Here is a 20,027-nt window from a genome sequence, read left to right as displayed (position 1 = left end):
TGACAAATACCTACTATTGAGACATTGTAATCCTAAAGGTGAAATAAATGATTGGATAATTATAAAAGTAGTCGGTGATAAATTTGACAATGTTCCTCTAATGAAAATTTTAAAAAATATACCAATTAATAAAAGATGGCTAACAATGAGTTGCTGCACCTCTTTACATCATAGCCGAATTGCATGTGTGTCATAGGTATAAAAGTGCAATATTTTTACTTTTAAAAGGTGAGTATTTACCTCCTCTCAGGCGTGATAAGCTCCTTTTACCCTCCCCTGAAAATAAAATTGTGTGATGGAGCACTACGACTTTCTCAAGTGGCAAATGCTGAAGTAGGAAGGATACTGTTATCCTTCAAGAGGACCTCCTCCAGTTTGGGTAGGCGGTAGACTCCTTCTAAATTATCTATGGCGTTGTTATCAGCTTCCAACACCTACAAGTGTGGAGGTTCATGAAGTGGAAGGAGACATATTGCAAATCACACACACAAAAAACAAAGTAAATAGTGAGCACTGCCCCGACAGGACACATATCGAAGTTGTTTGATTTTTTACCTCCAGGCACTGCAACATAGAGAACTGAGCAGAAATACGACGCAGCTGGTTAGAGGACAGATTCATGTGAGTGATGAGGAGCAGCTGGTCCAAATGGCACAAGGTGGTCAGGTTCTGTTGGATGTGGAAAGAAGCCAGAATTGATTGCGCGATCGTCCCCCGTAGTGACTAAAGTGCCGAGAGTTGTTACGCGCAAACCTTTTCGGAGACGCTGAAGACGCGCACTTCAGCATACTCCATTTTCAAAATGGTGTTTTCGATCATAAATTTGCTGCACAGGTCGCTGTAATAGGCCGAGCGCATGGAGTCCACTTCCTGAGGGGGCCGAGGGGTGTGGGTAATTCAGCGTGCAGTGTGTGAATATATTGCCGGTTAACAGAACATATATCAAATTGCTGTAGATGCTACCGCTTACTTTGAGAGTTTGGAAATGATTGAGCGTCTCCTTTTCATAGCCGAGGGGGTCTAGCGCCCTCATCAAAAGGATAATGGTCAGCAAGCACCCTGCAGGGAAAAACAGAATACACTGAGCCATATGTATTCGATGGGTCTGAAAATCAACACCAAATGACTAAAATGATAAGAAGTACCAATTACAATACTATAAAATGATTGTTTTTTTATCCTTACTCTAGGTCCAAATAATAATAAAAAAGCTTTTGTCAAGGACAGTGATTTTATGGGCGTGCTGATGAAAATGGTGAAAGTAAGAAAAGGACGGTTTCAAACACAAATTCCAACCCAAATCCCCCAAAAGATGAAAAAAGGGTTTATTCAGGTGCATCCAAGATAGACATGTACTTGCACGCACCCCACAAGTAGCTTGACAGAGGCTGCCTTTGCTGATTTCAGCAAGAAAAATGGCATCAGCAAGTAGAACATTTCAAATTGCGGCCACCTTTAAGGTAATCTTTTTACTGGTAACACTGGTGTGACTATTTTTTTAAATGTTTGTGGCTAAACAGGAGAGCCAACAGTGACTTTCAAGAATGGTACCATGTTTATAGCAAACTGCTAAGGGAAATTAATGCACTTATGCTTTGCATCCTTTTGGGGGGTTGCATTGGTGTTATGACTGTACCGGAAACAGGCCTATTCCTACTTCAACCATTGTCGTGCTACACTAACAAACAAAAATTAAACACGGTGACAAGCATGTGACCAGTCTCCCCCTTGTCCCCCGACCGCATTTGCTAAAACAACGATTAAAACAGATAAGCTAGGTGGGAAAAAAGACACAAGAGCTCTTTGAACTAAGTTGGGCATTGTTAACACATAATAGAGAAAATATTCTACTTTCAACATCACCTCAAACTACACACCTCACCTTATCTGTTATCTGTGAATAGGTCAATTTAAGTCATTTTCTTTGGCAATTTTGTAACTCTGATTTCTACATTTCAAATGTCACAATTTTTAAGCACACCATGTGGAATTGAAACCAGGTGCAGTGTAGGATATGATATAACCTGAGCCAAGGTCTCTACAAAATACACAAAAACTCAGATACACACAAGCAATTGAACGCAACCACTGCCAGTTCCAAAATGAACCAAAAGCCAGATGTGGTTGGCCGGGGACCAATAACGAAAACCTGATGGACTCTGCCCTCTTCTTTGGGGGGTGGCCCGCACCATAGGCTTTGAGTCCATCTGCAACAAAACTGCCCTCTGATATCTGAAGCCAAATGTGGACTTGCAGAAGTATGACTTTGATATAGTGAAAATTAATTTGCCAGAGAGATGTCTCCGCAGAGGGGGAGTTTATTCAATAAGATCCTTTTTTCAATGCAGTCTGCATTTCTCGACTGTCATTTGGCTGAAGGAAGATTCTAAGTTGCTGTGAAAGGATCAATATTCGGACGATGGAAGAGGACAAACACGTTTTCCATTCTGATTAGAGAACTTGCAGGATGACAACTTCAACATCGAACTTTAATTACACTTTGGGGACAAAATTATTGCTACAGAACCTCTTTGTTAAGAATCAATCAGAGTGTGTCCTAAAGTCACAGCCTTGGACAGAAAAAAGAAAAATCAATGCTAAGTCTGCCACAGTATGAAACTATCACTGAATCCCCAAAAGTCAATTGTCAATTAATCAGCTTCTGTTCTGAGATAAGCTACAAATAACTGACACCCTTTGTAATTTATAATTTAACAACTAACGCTGTGGATTTTAACACTGAATTATATAAACACCCGAAAATTTTAATATGCAAAAAATACATCAACATATGTTATTTTTTATTTGAAAAATTGTGGGGGGAAAATAATGAATAAAAACACATGGGTGGCAAATTGTTTAGAAGTTAAATTTGCTACAAATAATGAAAAACTCTACTAGAAAATAATTACAAAACAACAAAATAAAAGAGGTAGTTGAGTATTTAGTTTTGCATGACCAGGCTTTTTCTTACTAACCCCAGCAAATACAATAACTATGCCGTAGTAAATAAATCTAGAAAAAAGGTTACTAGTGGAGACAAACATCAAATACAGAACCTAAAATTGCATGTCTCCTTCAAAACTCCTCTACTTCAATACCGCGGGACTATTATAAATGTGTCAGGATACATTCATCCTTACGATGAAAGTTCCTCAGATTGTAAACTGCATCCTTGCCACAAGGTGCTTTGAAAAACTATCTATTATTTCTTGATCTGGACAGCACCAAGAGAGAAACCGTACCAAATGGCAAGTAAGACATTGCAGCACCATGAAACACGTGCACAAAAAAATGGCATTTAAAAGCATTTACATTTATTGAGCGGCTCCAGTTCTAGCAGCTGGTTACATGATTGTAACTCAGACTGCAAAACGGAACTCTTTTCCACAGAGAGTTCACTCCTGTGGGGAAAAAAAGACAAGACAACACTTTAAAAATTCTAAAACCATTTCTAGAGGGGTGAAAGTGGCACTTTCATCATGAAACAAATAATTACCTGAAAAGCTCCTGATCAGTGGCAGAATCCCGACACCAGCTCTCACTTCGACCTGAGGAAGGGAACTTTGTTTTGAAAGTTTCGCAATGATCTTAAATTTGAGTAGGCTAAAACAGGTGGTTATTTGGTTTAGTTTTTTATGTCTTCTATAAAAGCAGATTAGCAGAAACTTAACTCATCTACTGAACAAAATCTCAAGTGAACAAATTAAGTGTTTAGCATTTTCTCATTTAATAATCAGTGGTGCATTTTAGTAGGTACAATGTTGGTAAGCAATTTAAGCAGACTATTAATTCAAACTAAATAAAAAGAGAAAAAAAAACACTTATTTCTCCTTTGACACAATAATACATATGAATAACAGGCATTTTTGGTTTGCAGAATCGTAACCATTTGTGTCACTTTATAACAAACAGCAAGATCAGCCATTTTTTGACAAATTTAAAAATTGTATAGCATTCAAAACCTCCAAACACTTAACTATATGTTGGCACCAACTTAAAAAGATGATTTTTTTTCACACCTCCATCTCTGTAAAATGTTTTTAAAGGAGTTATGGGAATTGAAATTACAAAAGATTCTGATAGAAAAGAATAGCACAAGTTCTTATTTGAACTCCTGAATTAAATTTTCCTTTCTGGTCACAACTACACCTATTTTACGAGTATAGAAGAGCCTTAGCTTCGGTTAACAATGTGACACACTCTCCGTGCGCTAGTCCATTTTAATCATTTGGTCCTAAAGAGATGGATGAATACAATCATTGCTTCACCAGTGTACAGCGCGCAGTCTCGACGGATGTTTTTTTCAGACCAGTGCACCATTAGATTGTGTTCATCAGAGATGTCACTGATGGACCCAGGAGGAAGATTGCATATCTGAGTTGTGCTTAAGAAAAGTTTTGCAGGAACGGAAAAAAAAACTCAGTTCAAAATGTGAGAATGATAACTGGAACCAATTGATCACAGGAGCGCAAAAGCGACCTGAGCCTCTTTGCATGAGACTGCATACGGAGTCTGCTCATTAACAGTGAGAGTGACCCGATTTAAGGTTTTTTTTTTTTTTTTTAAGCCACAAATGGGACGCACAACAACTTCTGAATGGTTCAAGTATTCTCCATTACACTGTCCTTCCAAAGACAATTATTCAGCCCCACTGACAATTTGCTTATTAGTAGGCTGAGGAAGATACTTTTCACAGAACTGATCCTCATCAGTTCTGGCCTATTGAAGTGCAATTCATTCTAACCACTAGTGACTGAGGACAGGCTGGAAGAACATTGCAGCCAATGGCCGTTATTTTGATGGGGGCGTGAAGTAGTCTCTATGGTAGTCTATTGCTCTAAAAATGGCAGGCCTTTAGTGCATCCTCAAATATAAAACCAACCAATCATGCCCTATCCAATGTGTAAACAACCAGTGGGTAATAGCACTCTCATGGCATATTTGGCAGAATTATAACCAATGTCCTTAAGGCAGTAATGGTTTCTTACCAAGAAACCAATCCGCTTAAACAGAATGGGAAACAGATAAGGGTATTTGGTCTTATATTTTCCAGGCTTTTCCTAGCAGCAGGCCTGTAAACAAATCACGAAGAGAATTGCACCACACAAAAGTTATAACTCCCAAAAGACATCAGTTGTCTGCCTTTTTAAGTAAACACTAAGGAGCTCTGTGCTGGTAGCTCCTGAAAACTTTAAAGAAAAAAAAAGGAAAAGTCCTTTTGTGAAAGCGGCAGGGTGAACAATCTTGGCACATGACACAGACAATCTCATCAGTGTTAATTAATCTAGGCCCGACTAGTTAACTGATAAAATGGGCTCTTGCGGGAATTAGAACTAGAAGGAAGCAAAGCTTGCTGTAGTATCCATCGTCTTAATAGGGTCAGCTAAGCTGGAGGCCATTTCAGGCTGCCGGGAGACACATTGGATCAGTCACCTATCAACAGGCATTCGCACTTTAACCAACTCACACTTTGATTCTGAGGTAGCCAAAAAGACGCAAGTGCTTGGAGTCAAGTCTAGCCTTGATTTTTTTTAACATGAGGAGTTGTTGAATATCGAACATGAATATTAATGGGATTGTTGGGAAAATCGATCCAGGAAAATCAGAACTTGGAAACAAAAGGATACCCAGACGGGACTGTGTTTGAATATTGGGTGGACGCTCCTCCAGTCAACTTGTTGCGGTTGCCCATCAAGCATCAGGAGCAGGTCCCCGGGCAGCGCCTGCATGAAAGCATGTGGGGCAACAACAAAAATGTGCAACACTGTAATATACATATGACTAGGTAAGTAAGTAAATAAATAACCCACCAGAACCGGTCTTGAAAAGGCAACCGCCACAGTCTCTTCTTCTCGGCTGATGTATATACAACTTATCATCTCCTTACGCTCAGCTGTTTCACAAAAAAAGACGCAAGCGTAAAGTTGGGACCATCAGAATTAAATATACTGAACATGTGCTATTTTTTGTGTGTGTGTATATACACACACACATATATTATTTATATACACACACACACACACACTTTATCGGGACAATTACAATTGCTTTCAATCAAAAATCTGCACCTGACGAAAATTTAAGACAGCTGTATAAAATAAAAATACATCGTTTGAACATTATTTAGACAAGACTTTGAATCAGTACACTGCAAAAAAAAAAATAGTATCTTGCTTAGGTTATTGGGTACCATTAGCAGTAACATGGCAGACAATAATGTCAGCTCCTTTTAGGTGAGGCTCATCTTATTTATAATAAAGGCAAACTTCTCGACCTATGAGTATTTTCAAAAGTGTACTTTTATATCATAGTTCCATGTTTTCTTTTTAATCATATTGTTTGTTAAATAAGTTAAGCTTTCTTTACCACTAGGAGGCGCTAAATAAAACATACCGTTTCTTTGACTGCTAATTGACTAATGACTAACTAAAGCTTGAAAATTAGCAGCATGTCCGAGTCATTTAAAAATAACCATTGCATTTCAACCCTTCATTTCAAAAAAGTAACATACCATAAAACTGTCCATTTTTAAAATGACAAAGTCATCAAATTAATTTATTGCTAATATAATTTATTTATACCCCAACCCTAAACACACAACTGAAATTACAAAACATACACAAATAGTATTAAGACGATGGATTCTGCAGCAAACCTTGCTTCCTTTTCATTCCAATTCCCAAAGGGAGTTGAACTCATGCACAAAAAAAAAATAAAAAAAAAAATGGTGCAACATATCCAAACGAACTGACATGCATACTTCAAATATTGACAAGTACATGCCCACTTTTCAAGCACGTTCTTTAAAACCTTTCCAAACACATCCAATTATATGCACTTTCATACAAATTAGCATGCTCAAAAAGTAATACCTCTGCCAAGCAGCCAACGGTAGTAGAACCAAGCGCTTTGGTCATTGGGGTCGGTGAAAAAAGCATTCTGCACAAGCTCATATTCTGAGAAGAAAAAATGACGCTGTCAAAGTGACCAGTAATATTAGAATATTTAAATTTAGTTAAACAAAGTGTCAATCACTTTTTCATTTAATCAGCGTTGTGAAACTTTGTATGCAACGATATTGGACATGGCACTCCAGGGTAAAAATTTAATAAATACTTTAAAGAGAAAAATAAGAAAAGACTGACGGGATAAATAGGCAAAATTTGCACAAAGTAGTGTTTTACAGATGCAATGAAAGAACAGTGCATTGTGACAGTAGCGCAAGTTAAATCAAGTCATGTTTATTTGTATAGCCCTTAATCACAGAGTCTCAAAGGGCTGCACAGATCAAAGACTATTGCAAACTATTATTACAGACTATTATGACACCATCCCCTCATCTAAAACCAACATGAGGGCAAATGATACACATATTATCAGTGAAGTGCAGTGAAAGGTAGTGCAGTAACATAGCAGCAACCAAAATTCCCAAATAAGTTGCTACAAATGTATTTTCATAGTTTTGCGCACTTGTGGAATGATGGTTAAGGCCCTGGGGAAGAAACGGTCTCTGAGCCTGTTTGATGTTGTTTTAGGGAGAGCAACATGCCAAAGAGGGCAGCACGGCTGCGCAGTGGTTAGCGCGTGTGCGGCACAGTTGTGAGGTCGTGGGAACCTCCTGCGTGGGTTCAAATCCAGCTACCGGCCTTACTGTGCGGAGTTTGTATGTTCTCCCCGTGTTTGGGTGGGTTTCCTCCCACATTCCAAAGACATGGATTACAGGTGAATTGGCTGGTCCAAATTGTCCCTAGGTGTGACTGAGCGAGCGAGTTGTCTGTCCCCGTGTGCCCTGCGATTGGCTGGCAACCAGTTCAGGGTGTCCCCTGCCCACTGCCCGGAGATGGCTGGGATTTCCTCAGAGGTGAAATATTCATTTCTGTTTTACGTTTTCCTGTATAAAAATGTTTTCTGACCTGAGACTACAACTGGGACAAAATGAATGTAGGGATGGATTTCCACTGCTTTTCTGAATGACCAATGTTAGTGTTTTAATTTCATTAGAAATCATTGTTTTGTGACCCATGCGGTACTCTAAAGAAAAAAGTTTGTCTTAATAATTTGAACCGGCAATGTTCAGTCAATTATAAACTTAGGGAAGGGGTGTCAATTACTAAGGGCTTTCCACAATTCCCACTGCTCCAATGGTGCGAATAGTGGGAAATTACTGTAAGGCATTACAGTCTCAGTCACTTTTTCTCTTGACATGCACCGTTTGTCTTCGGTGGAATAAATCCACTTTAATAAAGTACAGTGCTTACTCATTTAGAACGGTGTAGGTGGATTTTTTTTTAAGTCAGCAATATTCTTTGCCTGCAATAGTCCAAGACATAGCTGCATGACACATCTTTCAATTTTGGAGTCAGGCTGCCCCCTATGGGTGGGAGCTATTTAATACCATCTGGACGGTCTTCAGACGATTTACCTTTGAGCAGCTGCTCTTCACATACGCGATGGGAGTGTGTCTGCAGTGAGGAAGGCAAAGACCCCAATGGGGACCCCAAGTTGGACTGCGGATGGAGCAGAGGTAGGAGGGTACTGCGATAATGCCAGCTGGAGTAGTTGGAGAAATTGGAGCTGATGAGACGATCGGTGAACTCCAACTCCTTTCTCGCTGGGACGGCGGATTTCTTCACCACAATCCGTCTGTAATCCCAACAGTGAACTGTTGGAGACAGTGAGACATGGCCAAAACTGTGTCAGATGGCCAAAGGCAGGGTACCCTAATTAATTAGCCAGATTTTTCTACTTTCCTGCAGGTATTGGGTAAAAAACAACAAAAAGGAGGAATTATCTGTAGTACTGTAAGCCATTAAGCCCAGCCAGGCCCTCCTTGCTGGCATTAACTAGAGTGCGGACCCAAGGATCATTTTCAAAGTGTTTCTTTATTGGTTTATTATTTTTATTGACTTTTCTTGAATTAATAATTGATCCTTTGGAGCATGGTTTGGCAAACATTTTGGGTAGTGGGCCACATTTGTTGGAAGAAGACAAAACAGCTGACTGATCTAAATGATTTTTTTGTAAATGCCGATAGAAAGTTTTAAATCTAATACCTCAGTAATACATGAGGAAAATAGATTGAAATACACAATCCCTTTTTTACTTGTTGCATTTACCTGCGCAAGATGTGTTTTATAGTCTATTTCTTTATAAAAGGGATCATTTCATCCACTTGTTTCGAAACAAAATGTAAAAATAAATGTATTAATTTAAAAATAAATACTTTCAATAGGAATAATAGCCAAGTACTATTTCTTCTAATGGATTTATTGTTGTTTGACTTTAAACTAATTTAGTATACAAAAAGTTAAAACTGTTTTGTATTGTATGATTTAGTTTCGGCTTGTAGAAGGATGGACACCACCAGGATGTACTTGCCCAAGACACACCACAGGAAATAGTTCCCCTAGGACTCTCGTAGTTAAGGGATCCAACTAACCAACCAACCAACATCTGTTGATATTATGTATATTTTGTTTTTCTTTTTTCAAGACATCTCAGATATTTAATCTTTTAATCTGTTTTGTAGTTTATTTTTGTGGCACTGAAAAGTAAACATTTTTAATTAACATTTTGTTGTGTCATGTGTATTTCTGGGATTCCATGTTGCTTGACTTTAAAGTTGCCTAGAATAAAAGTTACAATAAAAAAATACAAAAATAATAAATTATTAAAAGTTAAAATCTTACTGTAGCATGATAAAAGAATAGCCATTATAATACATAGTAATATTATACATCTTTTTTCCAAAATTATTAATTTGTTTTAATGCATTATGTTACAATATCCTTGATAACATACAGATTAAAAGGAACAACAAACATCTGAAGAGCCGTTTGGGAGCCGAAAGAGCTCACTCTTTTTGGTAATCCGAGCCAATCGTCTAAAACAGCCGAATTCCCATCACTACCAAATCATGAAATTGATACCGCCTCTGCTTCAATTTCAACTATGAAAAATCCTGTAAGTGTGAATGATCTTTCTTTTAAAGAGCGATACTCACAGTTGCGGTCATCCAGGCTGAGGCAGCGGTCACAGAGGCTCAACTCTCGGGCCCAATCCATTCCAGGCGCCCGTTCCGTGACCCAGCTCCGATGGTGCCAGCTGCCGTATGACTTTGGGTTGACTTTCAGGCAAGACTCCAGAAAAGATAGCTCAACTTGGTACATTTTTTGCACTTCGATCTCATCTCTGAAATCACATGATATTAAACCTGTTGAGTCACCTTCCATGACTTCAAAACAGTGTCTGAAACTCATGACAAAAAGTTACCGGACACCAGGGCAGAAAACTCTGAAAAGTTGCCTGCCCCATTTTTCACAACTTGAAACACAATAAGACGCCTAATCGCAAATAAACCCATTGTTGCAAAGTATTAGGGATTGATATTCTGAATATACAACAGAAAAACTCTTTAAAATTAAGTTTATTATAAAAATACTTAGAACATTCATTGCATATAGGAGATCGCTGGTTTCCATATGCCATCACCTGTATTTACTCATCTTCATTCATGCAATGTTCGCGTTGCCTGGTCTGCTAAAAACCCTGTGAACTCCTCTTTTCACGATGCTTTTAATGTACGTTTACGTTTTTTAGCGTCATAAATTTTGTTCGCTTCTTTTCAATCTTTCTTCTGGGGCTGAGGTTTTAGCTTGATTCCTGGTAAGGATATGTCAGAGTGTACATTTTCCTCATGCGTGAGAAGAAAAGCAGGACATTGTGGTTCAGCCTTTAAGCATATTTTTTCCTCAACAGCAAGCAAACAAGAACACGGCTCCATTCAATACAACATGGCAATCAACAATTAGCAAAACGAAAAATGGTGCGTGCGTAATGACGTCACACAATGGAAAATGTCTTACCGCAATACCACGAGTAAGAGCACTATCAAATTGACAAATCTTAACAATTCCTAACCACTTATCCATTTTTCTTGTGTTCTATGTTCGTCTACTTTGGAAAATGATATGCAAATGGGTGAGCTTATAACGCTGGGGAAAGTCCGGAAGCAAGAAGTTATTCGATGCAGGATTCTGATTGGCTGCAGAGTATACAAATTGCCAAACGAACCGAAATTCCGAAATTTCCAAAACGCATAAAGATTTCGAAATCGGAATAAAACGTTTTGTTTGTAAAACAAATTTAAAAAGTTGTCGGCCACCCAGGCAGAGACGTTTTGTAAGTTGTATGCCCGACGTAAAAGATGCACGCCTCGGGCGTCTGGGCAGACGTTATTTCAGACACTGCTTCGAACACATGAAAACAATTTCAGAAGTCTAGACAAGCTTACTTGACCGCCTCTTGGTGCATGAGGATCTCTCTTCTATAATTCCAAAGGGTTGCAAAATCAGGGTTCGATGATAGCAGCTGCTGGGTCAGGTGTAGGGCCTCTTCATCACAAATACCTTCCTTCCTCTGTCACATATACATTTTAGCAATTAGTGTTCCCTCACTACTTATTGCGGGTCACTTTGATGGGTGAATTAATTTGTGACTATTGGTAAAACAGTACCGGGAAAAGGTAAGCAGTTTGAAAATTAAAAAGTAAACACAGTTTAGTTTTATCTGCTCAGAATAAGTTTACGAACAGAGCCTCTTGGTGCATGGAGAAAGATGATTTGAGATGACTCAGCCGACCAGCGTCTGACCTGAAGCATGTCAACCCCTGCATTTACGAGCTGGCAGAGATGGGAAGCTGCGTCGGTGTCATGGTCTTTCCGGACATTTTCAACATCTTACCTAGTTTTTACTATTCTGTGTACAGTAATGCTAATGGTGATTCACCCTGGTCAATCCTGGAAGGGGGATTACCACATGTGAGGTCCTTTCTCAAGGTTTCTCTTTTCTCCTCACACTGAGGGTTTTGAGTTGTTCCTTGCCCGCATGCTGGTTTAAGATCAGGTAATTGTGCAATTTTGTAATTGTAATCCTGTGCAGTCCTTAGGGACATTTTTGTGATTGAGGGCTATATCAATAAATGTGACTTGACTTGACTGTAAACTAAAAAGTTCATATTAATTCCACATTTTGCAAATTAAAAGTTACATTTACTCAGTGTAAGAAGTGAAGGGTGAGATGTGCGTTTCTGGGATGTTCACAAAAGCCTAATAGAGTTATGAACGCCGTTTACACAGTGGTTAAAATTTATTTAGGCCTGCAACAAATGTCAATCCAAAATACAGAACATTATTTTAAATAGGCATTATAAGATTACAAATAATAATATTTTAAGTGCATCACGCCCAAGAAGCTACAGTTCCTATCAGAAGTTACACAATACAAACGTTTGGGTTTTCATTCTCGTTATTGAGGTTGAAAGCTCTATGAAAAATTTATAAGGAAAATATGTTTGCAGTAAATCACCCTGAAAGTAGATACATTCAACACGATAGGGCTGCTGTGGACGAACGAATATCTAATAAAATACTGTGTAAATCCTCAATAACTCAAATTCTTTTGTCAAAAAGCACCTTTGAAAAACACGCATCTCGCGCTGCTGTGTATATCTTCAATTTCTTCTCCCGTTCCTTTCTTTTCTCCTCTTCCTGTTGGGCGGTTGACTTTATTTTCACTCGCCCGTGCTGTCAAAAATTAAAAATTGTACGTCATATGCAAATATGATATAGTGACAAACAGGCAGAAATCCATCACTCACCATGTTATACTGTTTGGGAAAGATATTATCCTGAAAAACTGTAAAATCACATATTTAGCAGGACACAACAAAAAAGAGAGAGATATTTAACGAGACCCCTGTTTAATTCATAAAAAAAACATATATGAAGTATGAAGTAACATAGGAAAATAATGAGGTCCGTGCACACTTGATCAATTTTTAAAAGCATCCCAATAAGCTCCATTCGTAATAAAACAACAACAAATACACTTCTACTCAAAGCTGTTTGCATGAAATACAAAGAGAGACATAAAGGTAAATAATCCCGAAAAACACGCACCTTGTTTTCACCGTGCTGTCTAAAGGCAATTTTAAATGGAAAATTGGTTCATGACAGTCATCCGCGTTTACTTCCGTCTCCTTTAAATGACGTCACCGACACGCCTTTCAAGTGTTTTTACTGCCATCTAGCGGAGGGAATAAACCAGATGTCAAAACAATGCAGTGTACTTACTGAATATGATGTACTGTACATAAAAACTGGGATTAAAACACAACTCTTTCATTATCAACGTTAAAGTAACCTACCTGTCAACCTCCACGGCTCCATGCCCTTAGAGGCTGTCTTATATCTTACACCATTTTTGTCCACATTTTACAGTGAGGATATAAGGAAAACAAAGAGATAATGATGCTGCCACCACCATGTTTGACTGTGGGGATGGTGTGTTGAGGTTGATGAGCTGTGCTGCTTTTACGCCAAACGTAACGTCTTGCATTGCTACCCAGTGAGTAATTTAGTAAAGAACCATCCAGTTCAGAAAAAAACGGTAATATGGTCAAACTTTCTTGTCCTAGTTTTGCAACAGCATTTCTTTTTACTAGCTGCAATTTTTTGATGTTTAACATCGCGAGACTGGAGAGTGGTACATTAAAGTAATCGAGACAGGAGCTAACACACGTATGAATTATAATCTTAGCATCTGACTGGGACCGTATATAATTCATTTTTACAATGTTGAAAGAATGGGAGAGGGCTGTTCTAGGAATGTTCTTAACTTGTAACTGAATCGACAGATTTGGGTCTAATATTATTTTTCATGGCTGTTATTAAATTTATCAAGGTTCAGAACAGTGTTTGAGAACAAGTCACAACATTGAGCTGGACCAATAGATTTTATTTTTTTCAGGGTTGAGGCACAATAAATTAAGTGATGTCCATCTTTGTTATCTCAGTGATACAGGCCTGCAAATTTCCACAATTTAATGAAGCAGTTTCCTCAATTGGCAGATACATTTGAGTGTCGTCTGCATAGCAATGGAAAATAATATACTTGCCAATAATATCACCCAACAGAAGCATTTAAATGCCGAAAACAAGTGACACATAAGTATGGAAAGATATTTTGGAAGGATATGCAGTATTCACCATTTCAGTAATAGCTTGGTTCAAGAGCTCACTTCAAATATAAAACCAGATATTTAGTGCCATCTCGTGGAATTTAAGGTGATAGCGAGATGTTATGTTTACTGAAAATGAGACGACGTTAAGGACAGTCCAAGTATTGTCCAAATCAAACATTAGTTTGAATACATGATTCAACTCAAATATAGAGAAAATCAGCTCTGTATATTTTCTTCAAATAATTTCCAGTGCAATCAAATCCACTTAACTTTAAACGTTTTTACTTCTCAAGAAGTTTGTCTGGAAGGGATGATTATAATTCACCCAAAATCTACAGGAAACCAATTTCTAGAGTAAAGATCATTGCAAAAAAGGAAAAAAAACGGAACCTGCCTGCCTGAGGACATTGGCTCTGCAGGGACCTTTGATAATACTATGAATAGGAGGCCCAAGACATTTTTTTGAATCATTGATTATTTTGATTTCAAACCTTTTACGGTGGAACTGTACTAAAAGGTTTGAACTCAAAATAATGAAACTAAATGAAAAAAAAAATCAATTCAAATGCATTTTTAAAAAAATAACAAAAATAATATGTCTTGAGCCTCCTATTGTAGGAAAACATATTGAAAGTCCAAACAATAAACCCAAAGGCTACCCCACAGAAAGGAAATGTAAAAAAAATAAAATAAAAATGGCATTTCAGGCATACAATTATACCACTAAACTGGGACATTTTTAAGGTCATCATTTAAATCATTCCATAAATGAATACCGTTTTGGGTAGCACAATAGCCTTTTAATGTTGTGCGATAATATTGAACCTTTGAATAATACAGATAGTTTTTTATTTCCTAATCTATAACAGTGTATGAAACTCATGACAAAAACTCTGAAAAGTTGCTTGCCCAGCCATAAAGTTGCCTGCCCCATTTTTCACAACTTGAAACACAATAAGAAGACTACGTAATCGCAAAAAAAAAAAACAATTGTTGCAAAGTATTAAGGATTGATAATCGGAATATATAACAGAACAACACTTTAAAATTAAATTTATTCTAAATCTTCTTATAACATCCATTGCATGTATATGACATCGCTGTTTTCCATCTGCCATCAGTATGTACCTGTATTTACTCATCTTCATTCATGCAATGTTTGCGTTGCCTCATCTGCTACAAGCCACGCAAACTCCTCTTTCCACGATGCTTTTAATGTACATTTGCTGTCACGGACCAGAAACGGACACAGGACCCAATAGCGCTCGTTTTCTCAGTTTTTATTAATAAAGAGGGAGAGCGGGGCTTGCTTCCACGATCCGATGACTGACAGACCAGAGGAGCGGTTGATGCGGAAGTGGCCTTTCCGTGTTAAGCGAGGAGGATCGGAGACAGGCGGACTGGAGAGCAAAGGCGGTGTCAAGTTCGGAAACAAGGTCGACAACAGGAGGCGGGCAGGTAACGGGGCAAAACAGACCAGGTAACAGGCAGGCAGAACGGGGCTAAGTCAGGTCCGGAAACAGGTTGGCAACAAAGGTCAGGCAGAGAAAAGCAGGGCAGGAACAGAGTCGGATGTAAGGGCTTACTGAGCTGGTGGCAACAGTTCGCATAACGATCTGACGGCTTCCTCTTGGAAGCCGGGGGTTTAAAAAGAGTGCATCAGCCAATCCGCTGTCCAGGCTGTTGGCGCCAATTAAGCAGTCGCAGGTGCTCTAAATCCGTAATCATGTCATTTACGTTTTGTAGCGTCATAAATGTTGCTTCTTTTGAATCTTTCTTCCGGGGCTGAGGTTTTGGCTTGATTCCCAACCACTTACCCATTTTTCTTGTGTTCTCTGTGCATCTACTTTGGAAAACAATATGGAAATGTACGACCTTACAACGCTAGGGATCCTAAGAGCCAAGAAGAGATCCGCAGGTTCGAGAGCGTTTTCCATCTGCGGCCGATGCTGTGGATTGCTCCTCCCCCTGAGATTCGATCTGCAACTTCAGCAACTTAAAACAGACTTCTGTTCTATGGCATATGAATAACCTTTATTTTATGTTGACAATATCTGTTTTTTATTTGTTATTGCAAAATTCATTTCAGCCTGGTCATCTTGATAGGGGGATTTCTTCATTCTCTTCATTTTCCTCATGTTGAGGTTTTTGAGTTTTTCCTTGCCGTAATATAGGTTTTAGATCAGGGGGTGGTGTAATAATAGTTTGCCGTTTGCAATAATCTGTGGTCTGTGCAGCCCTTTGAGACTCATGACTTGTCATGACTTGACTTGACATGACTTGACTTGACTATTTATAATATTATCAAGGGTCCCTGCAGACTTAATGTCGATCCTCAGGCATGCAGGTTCAATTTTTTTTTCTTCCAATGATCTTTACTCCAGAAATTAGTTTTTCAAACCTCACACTTTAATGTTTTACATGTTTACTAACATATTGTGTTATCCCCTCCCTGAATTTCAGTGTTTCCTCATTTAAGACAGGCTGTTCAAGTGTTGCTTTAAGGTCGTTCCTGCGGCTGTCTGCTGCCATCCCTATCACTGTGCATAAGCCTAACTCGGGTGCCTTTCCTCACTTGGTTAGTCTGTGCAGTAATTGTATTTTACTATTTTTATATTTTTTATTCATTTTATTTTCTTAAATTAAATAACGTGTGTGTGTGTGTGCGTGTGTGTGCGTGTGTGTGCGTGTGCGTGTGCGAAAGTGCAGCATTCCAAGTTACTTCCTCATTTACAGTACAATGAATGTTTTTACACAGCACTTTGAATTGCAATTTTAATGATAAACAAATTTGCATGACACAAAATTAATTTACTCATTCAGAGAATGTACATCAAAATTCATCACAAAAAACATTGCTAAACATGAAATCCAAAACAAAAAAATGGAATTATAATAATGATAAAAAAAAGTGGGCAGCACGGCGCAGTGGTTAGTGCGTGTGCGGCACAGTTCTAAGGTCTTGGGAACATCCTGTGTGGGTTCAAATCCAGCTACTGGACTTACTGTGCGGAGTTTATATGTTCTCCCCGTGCTTGCGTGGGTTTCCTCCGGGCACTTCGGTTTCCTCCCACATTCCAAATTGTCTGTCCCTGTTTGCCCTGCGATTGGCTGGTAACCAGTTCAGGGTGTCCCCTGCCCACTGCCCGATGATTGCTGGAATGGGCTCCAGCGCCCCCGCGACCCTACTGAAGATAAGCGGTGCAGACAATGGATGGATGGATCATTTGTAAGTCTGTTAACCTTTGGAAAATATTCTAAAGGTTTTTCTGTTGGATTGTTGAAGATATCAATCCAAACATAAATATGATTTGAGATAATATTGTCAAAACAAATCAAACTCAAATTATGAGATGAGATTAAAAAAAAGTTGAGACTCCTCACCCAGATTTACACTCCAATGAAATGATACTTCTCGTCATCAGGCAAAGAAATTGTTTGTGATCTATATCCTGATGACACTGAATAGTTGAGTGTCAGGGTCGAACCCTGACTTTTGCCGACTTCGAGCTTGGAAATCCAGTTCAGAACTTTATCCATTTCTTGGGTGGATTGACTCACTGTAAATGAAAACAAAACATTTAATGTAAAGTATCAATTCCACATAGCACATAATAAAAAATAATATAATGAAATGATCTGCATTTACATAGCGCTTTTCAAGTCAATGACTTCCCAAAGCGCTTTACAGTTTGCTTCACATTTCCCAATAGCGGCCTTGTATTGCAGCCATGTAAGACGCTAACCTGGTTATTGGGGGTATTAGGGGTTCAGTGTCTTACCCAAGGACACTTTGAAATGTAACATGGACAAGCCGGGATTCGAAGATGAGCGCTCTACCTCTTGAGCTACTGCCGCCCCTAATTCATTATCATTATAGCATTTCAAATGCACAATAAAATCCAAGAGTCCCATCCCGATGATGCAAGAACATTTACAAGATAAAATACCACAGTGAAAATTAATAAGTTACTGGTATTGGTATAGTTCTAAATAATAATATTTTATTATTATTCATAATAATAAACATTTCAAAATAGCTGAAAAGGGCACGCCGGTTCCCTCCCACATTCCAAAAACATACTTGTGAGGTTAATTGGCCGAGGTGTGACTATGCGAGTGAGGTTTCTGTCTCTGTGTGCCCTGCGATTGAATGGCAACCAGTTTAGGGTGTTCCCTGCCCACTGCCCAAATATAACTGGGATGGGCTCCAGCACCCCCTGCGACCCTAGTGAAAGAAAATGGATGGATAAATTATCCCTTGTCATTACTGCTGGAAAATACTCAAAGGAATACTTAAAAGACTTTGAAACACTGTTACGCAATTAGCTAAAAACCCAAGTTGTTTTTTTAACTACAATGGCCAGAAGAAGAAAACAGTCCCTGAGGTAAATACAGATTTTTAACCGTGCCCTGTGGTCAGCTATTAGTAATAAAAACACTAACCTGTCAAACATATAACAAAAGCAAATTAATAAGGACTTAAAATTTATTGGAGACCTTAAAAGAGCTTGTTTGCTAAATTAAAAAAGAGTAATGTACACATACAGGTTGGCATCATAAAGTCAATGCTGCTTCGATCTTGTTTGGTTAACAGCATGATGTTTTTATTCAGCTCTTGAATTTCTTGTTCAACAGCAGACAGCACATCATTCTTCTTGATCTTGCCCTTGGCACCGCTCCCTTTATCAAAGGCAAAAGTGAAAATGAAAGAACATTTAGATAGTCTGTTAAAATCAACGGAATTCAACCGTACTTACACATTTCCAGCGGAGCAGGAACAATCTTTTTTATGTCTTGGTACAGATATTCAAGCTTCTTCTTAAAGTCCCTATGCAGTTCGGCCTCTCTGTTCCTCAATGCCTGGTCTATCAGATTTTGAATTGCGTTTTTGAAATACTTCTTCTGGAACTTTTCTTCAATCTTCAACTCAATGTCTTTCATGTCAGGGTGGAAGAGAGAGCCCTTATTCATTGCCGACATGTCCTCTATCTTGTCAAACAGATTGCTGTGCTGGTCGTCATTGGTTTTATCAGTGACATTCAGGCAGAAGTATTTGTTTTGACATTTGTCTATCAACCATTGTAGAGCTTTTTGTTCCCGTTCAATGTACTCCTCAATGGATCTGTCTCCCAAAGTGTCCACATTTGTGAACAGAACCATAATGTGGTTCCAAGTTTTGTCACCTAAGAGGTTAATATGATCTTCCAGGGCATCTTGACTGGCTTGGTTGAATTTGCAATCCAATGAAAATACAATCAGGATGGCATTTACCCCTGCAGGGCTCAGGAGCAGGCCTTGGAATATTTCTTGATCCTGTTTCAAAGTGCACAAATCTGGGTCTCTGTACCAGCCTGGGGTGTCTACTACTGTGACTCGCCTGCCAGGAAACATCACATCACGGACGATGCAGCCTTCATTTGGGTGAGTGGGGAACACTTTTCCCTGTAGGAGGTAATTTGCTGCTGTTGTCTTTCCTGACATCTTTTCACCCAAAAGCATAATTCTCACATCAATCAACTTTTTTGCTGGACCTGAAAATAGTAAAGTTGGAAAATTAAAAACATATATACTGTAGATGGTACATACTGCAAAATAATATTTGATTGCAGATTCGAACCCAAAACTAATTTAAAACATATTTATTGGCAAATAAACAACTGTGTTTAACTGACAAGGTTTTCTCATGAAACTTGGTCTAATAGCTGAAAGACTAATCCAAAATTACCTAGCCATATTTCCTTTGTCTAGCTAATCAGGGTAATGGTTTTGGAGTTACAACTTAAAATATTTCCTACAAAGAAATGCCATAGCATCTTCATTTGAACACTTTTTTCATAAAGTAAACTATGTAGGGCTGAATGGAGGGTGGGTTTACTTATTATTGAAAAATATATTAAGCCAGGTTTCTTCTAAATTTATTCAACATACAAGTTGACTGAAAAATCTTCACCTTGTGCCAAGTGTTGCATAAGGCTTCGCTAAAGTTTAGCTTCTTTGA

General features: G+C 38.5%; 2 protein-coding genes across 6 annotated transcripts in view; both read right to left on the bottom strand.

Moving 5' to 3' along the window:
• The window catches only part of LOC148355562 (GTPase IMAP family member 8-like), a 61,709-nt gene that overhangs the window by 38,096 nt on the left and 3,586 nt on the right, over nucleotides 1-20,027 (bottom strand). For 2 of the 5 annotated variants that reach the window (XM_088350563.1, XM_088350559.1), the window contains exons 4-6: nucleotides 18,787-19,560; nucleotides 18,575-18,709; nucleotides 16,788-17,586 (exon numbers count right to left, since the gene is read on the bottom strand). In XM_088350563.1, the coding sequence (XP_088206689.1) occupies nucleotides 17,417-17,586; nucleotides 18,575-18,709; nucleotides 18,787-19,560 (1,079 nt within the window). In that variant the 3' untranslated portion in view covers nucleotides 16,788-17,416. Of the gene's footprint in view, nucleotides 1-16,787; nucleotides 17,587-18,574; nucleotides 18,710-18,786; nucleotides 19,561-20,027 lie in introns of those variants that run through there. The other 3 variants (XR_015852318.1, XM_088350561.1, XM_088350560.1) reach the window with 2 other exon arrangements.
• LOC148355563 (geranylgeranyl transferase type-2 subunit alpha-like) lies at nucleotides 11-13,044 on the bottom strand. Its single transcript, XM_088350564.1, has 16 exons — nucleotides 12,963-13,044; nucleotides 12,662-12,699; nucleotides 12,477-12,587; nucleotides 11,297-11,421; nucleotides 10,007-10,194; nucleotides 8,426-8,665; nucleotides 6,876-6,959; nucleotides 5,814-5,896; nucleotides 5,631-5,726; nucleotides 4,272-4,377; nucleotides 3,500-3,551; nucleotides 3,316-3,404; nucleotides 971-1,059; nucleotides 754-870; nucleotides 556-669; nucleotides 11-434 (listed from the first exon to the last, which is right to left on the bottom strand). The coding sequence occupies exons 2-16, from the start codon at nucleotides 12,662-12,664 to the stop codon at nucleotides 315-317; spliced, it is 1,617 nt and encodes a 538-aa protein (XP_088206690.1). The 5' UTR covers nucleotides 12,665-12,699; nucleotides 12,963-13,044; the 3' UTR covers nucleotides 11-314.

The sequence above is a fragment of the Urocampus carinirostris genome, chromosome 12 (assembly GCF_059441175.1).
Source record: "Urocampus carinirostris isolate Australia breed hairy pipefish chromosome 12, RoL_Ucar_1.0, whole genome shotgun sequence".
In the NCBI taxonomy this organism is placed as follows: Eukaryota; Metazoa; Chordata; class Actinopteri; order Syngnathiformes; family Syngnathidae; genus Urocampus; species Urocampus carinirostris.
Note: the sequence above shows the minus strand (reverse complement) of the source record. Positions and strands in the feature narration are given on the sequence as shown.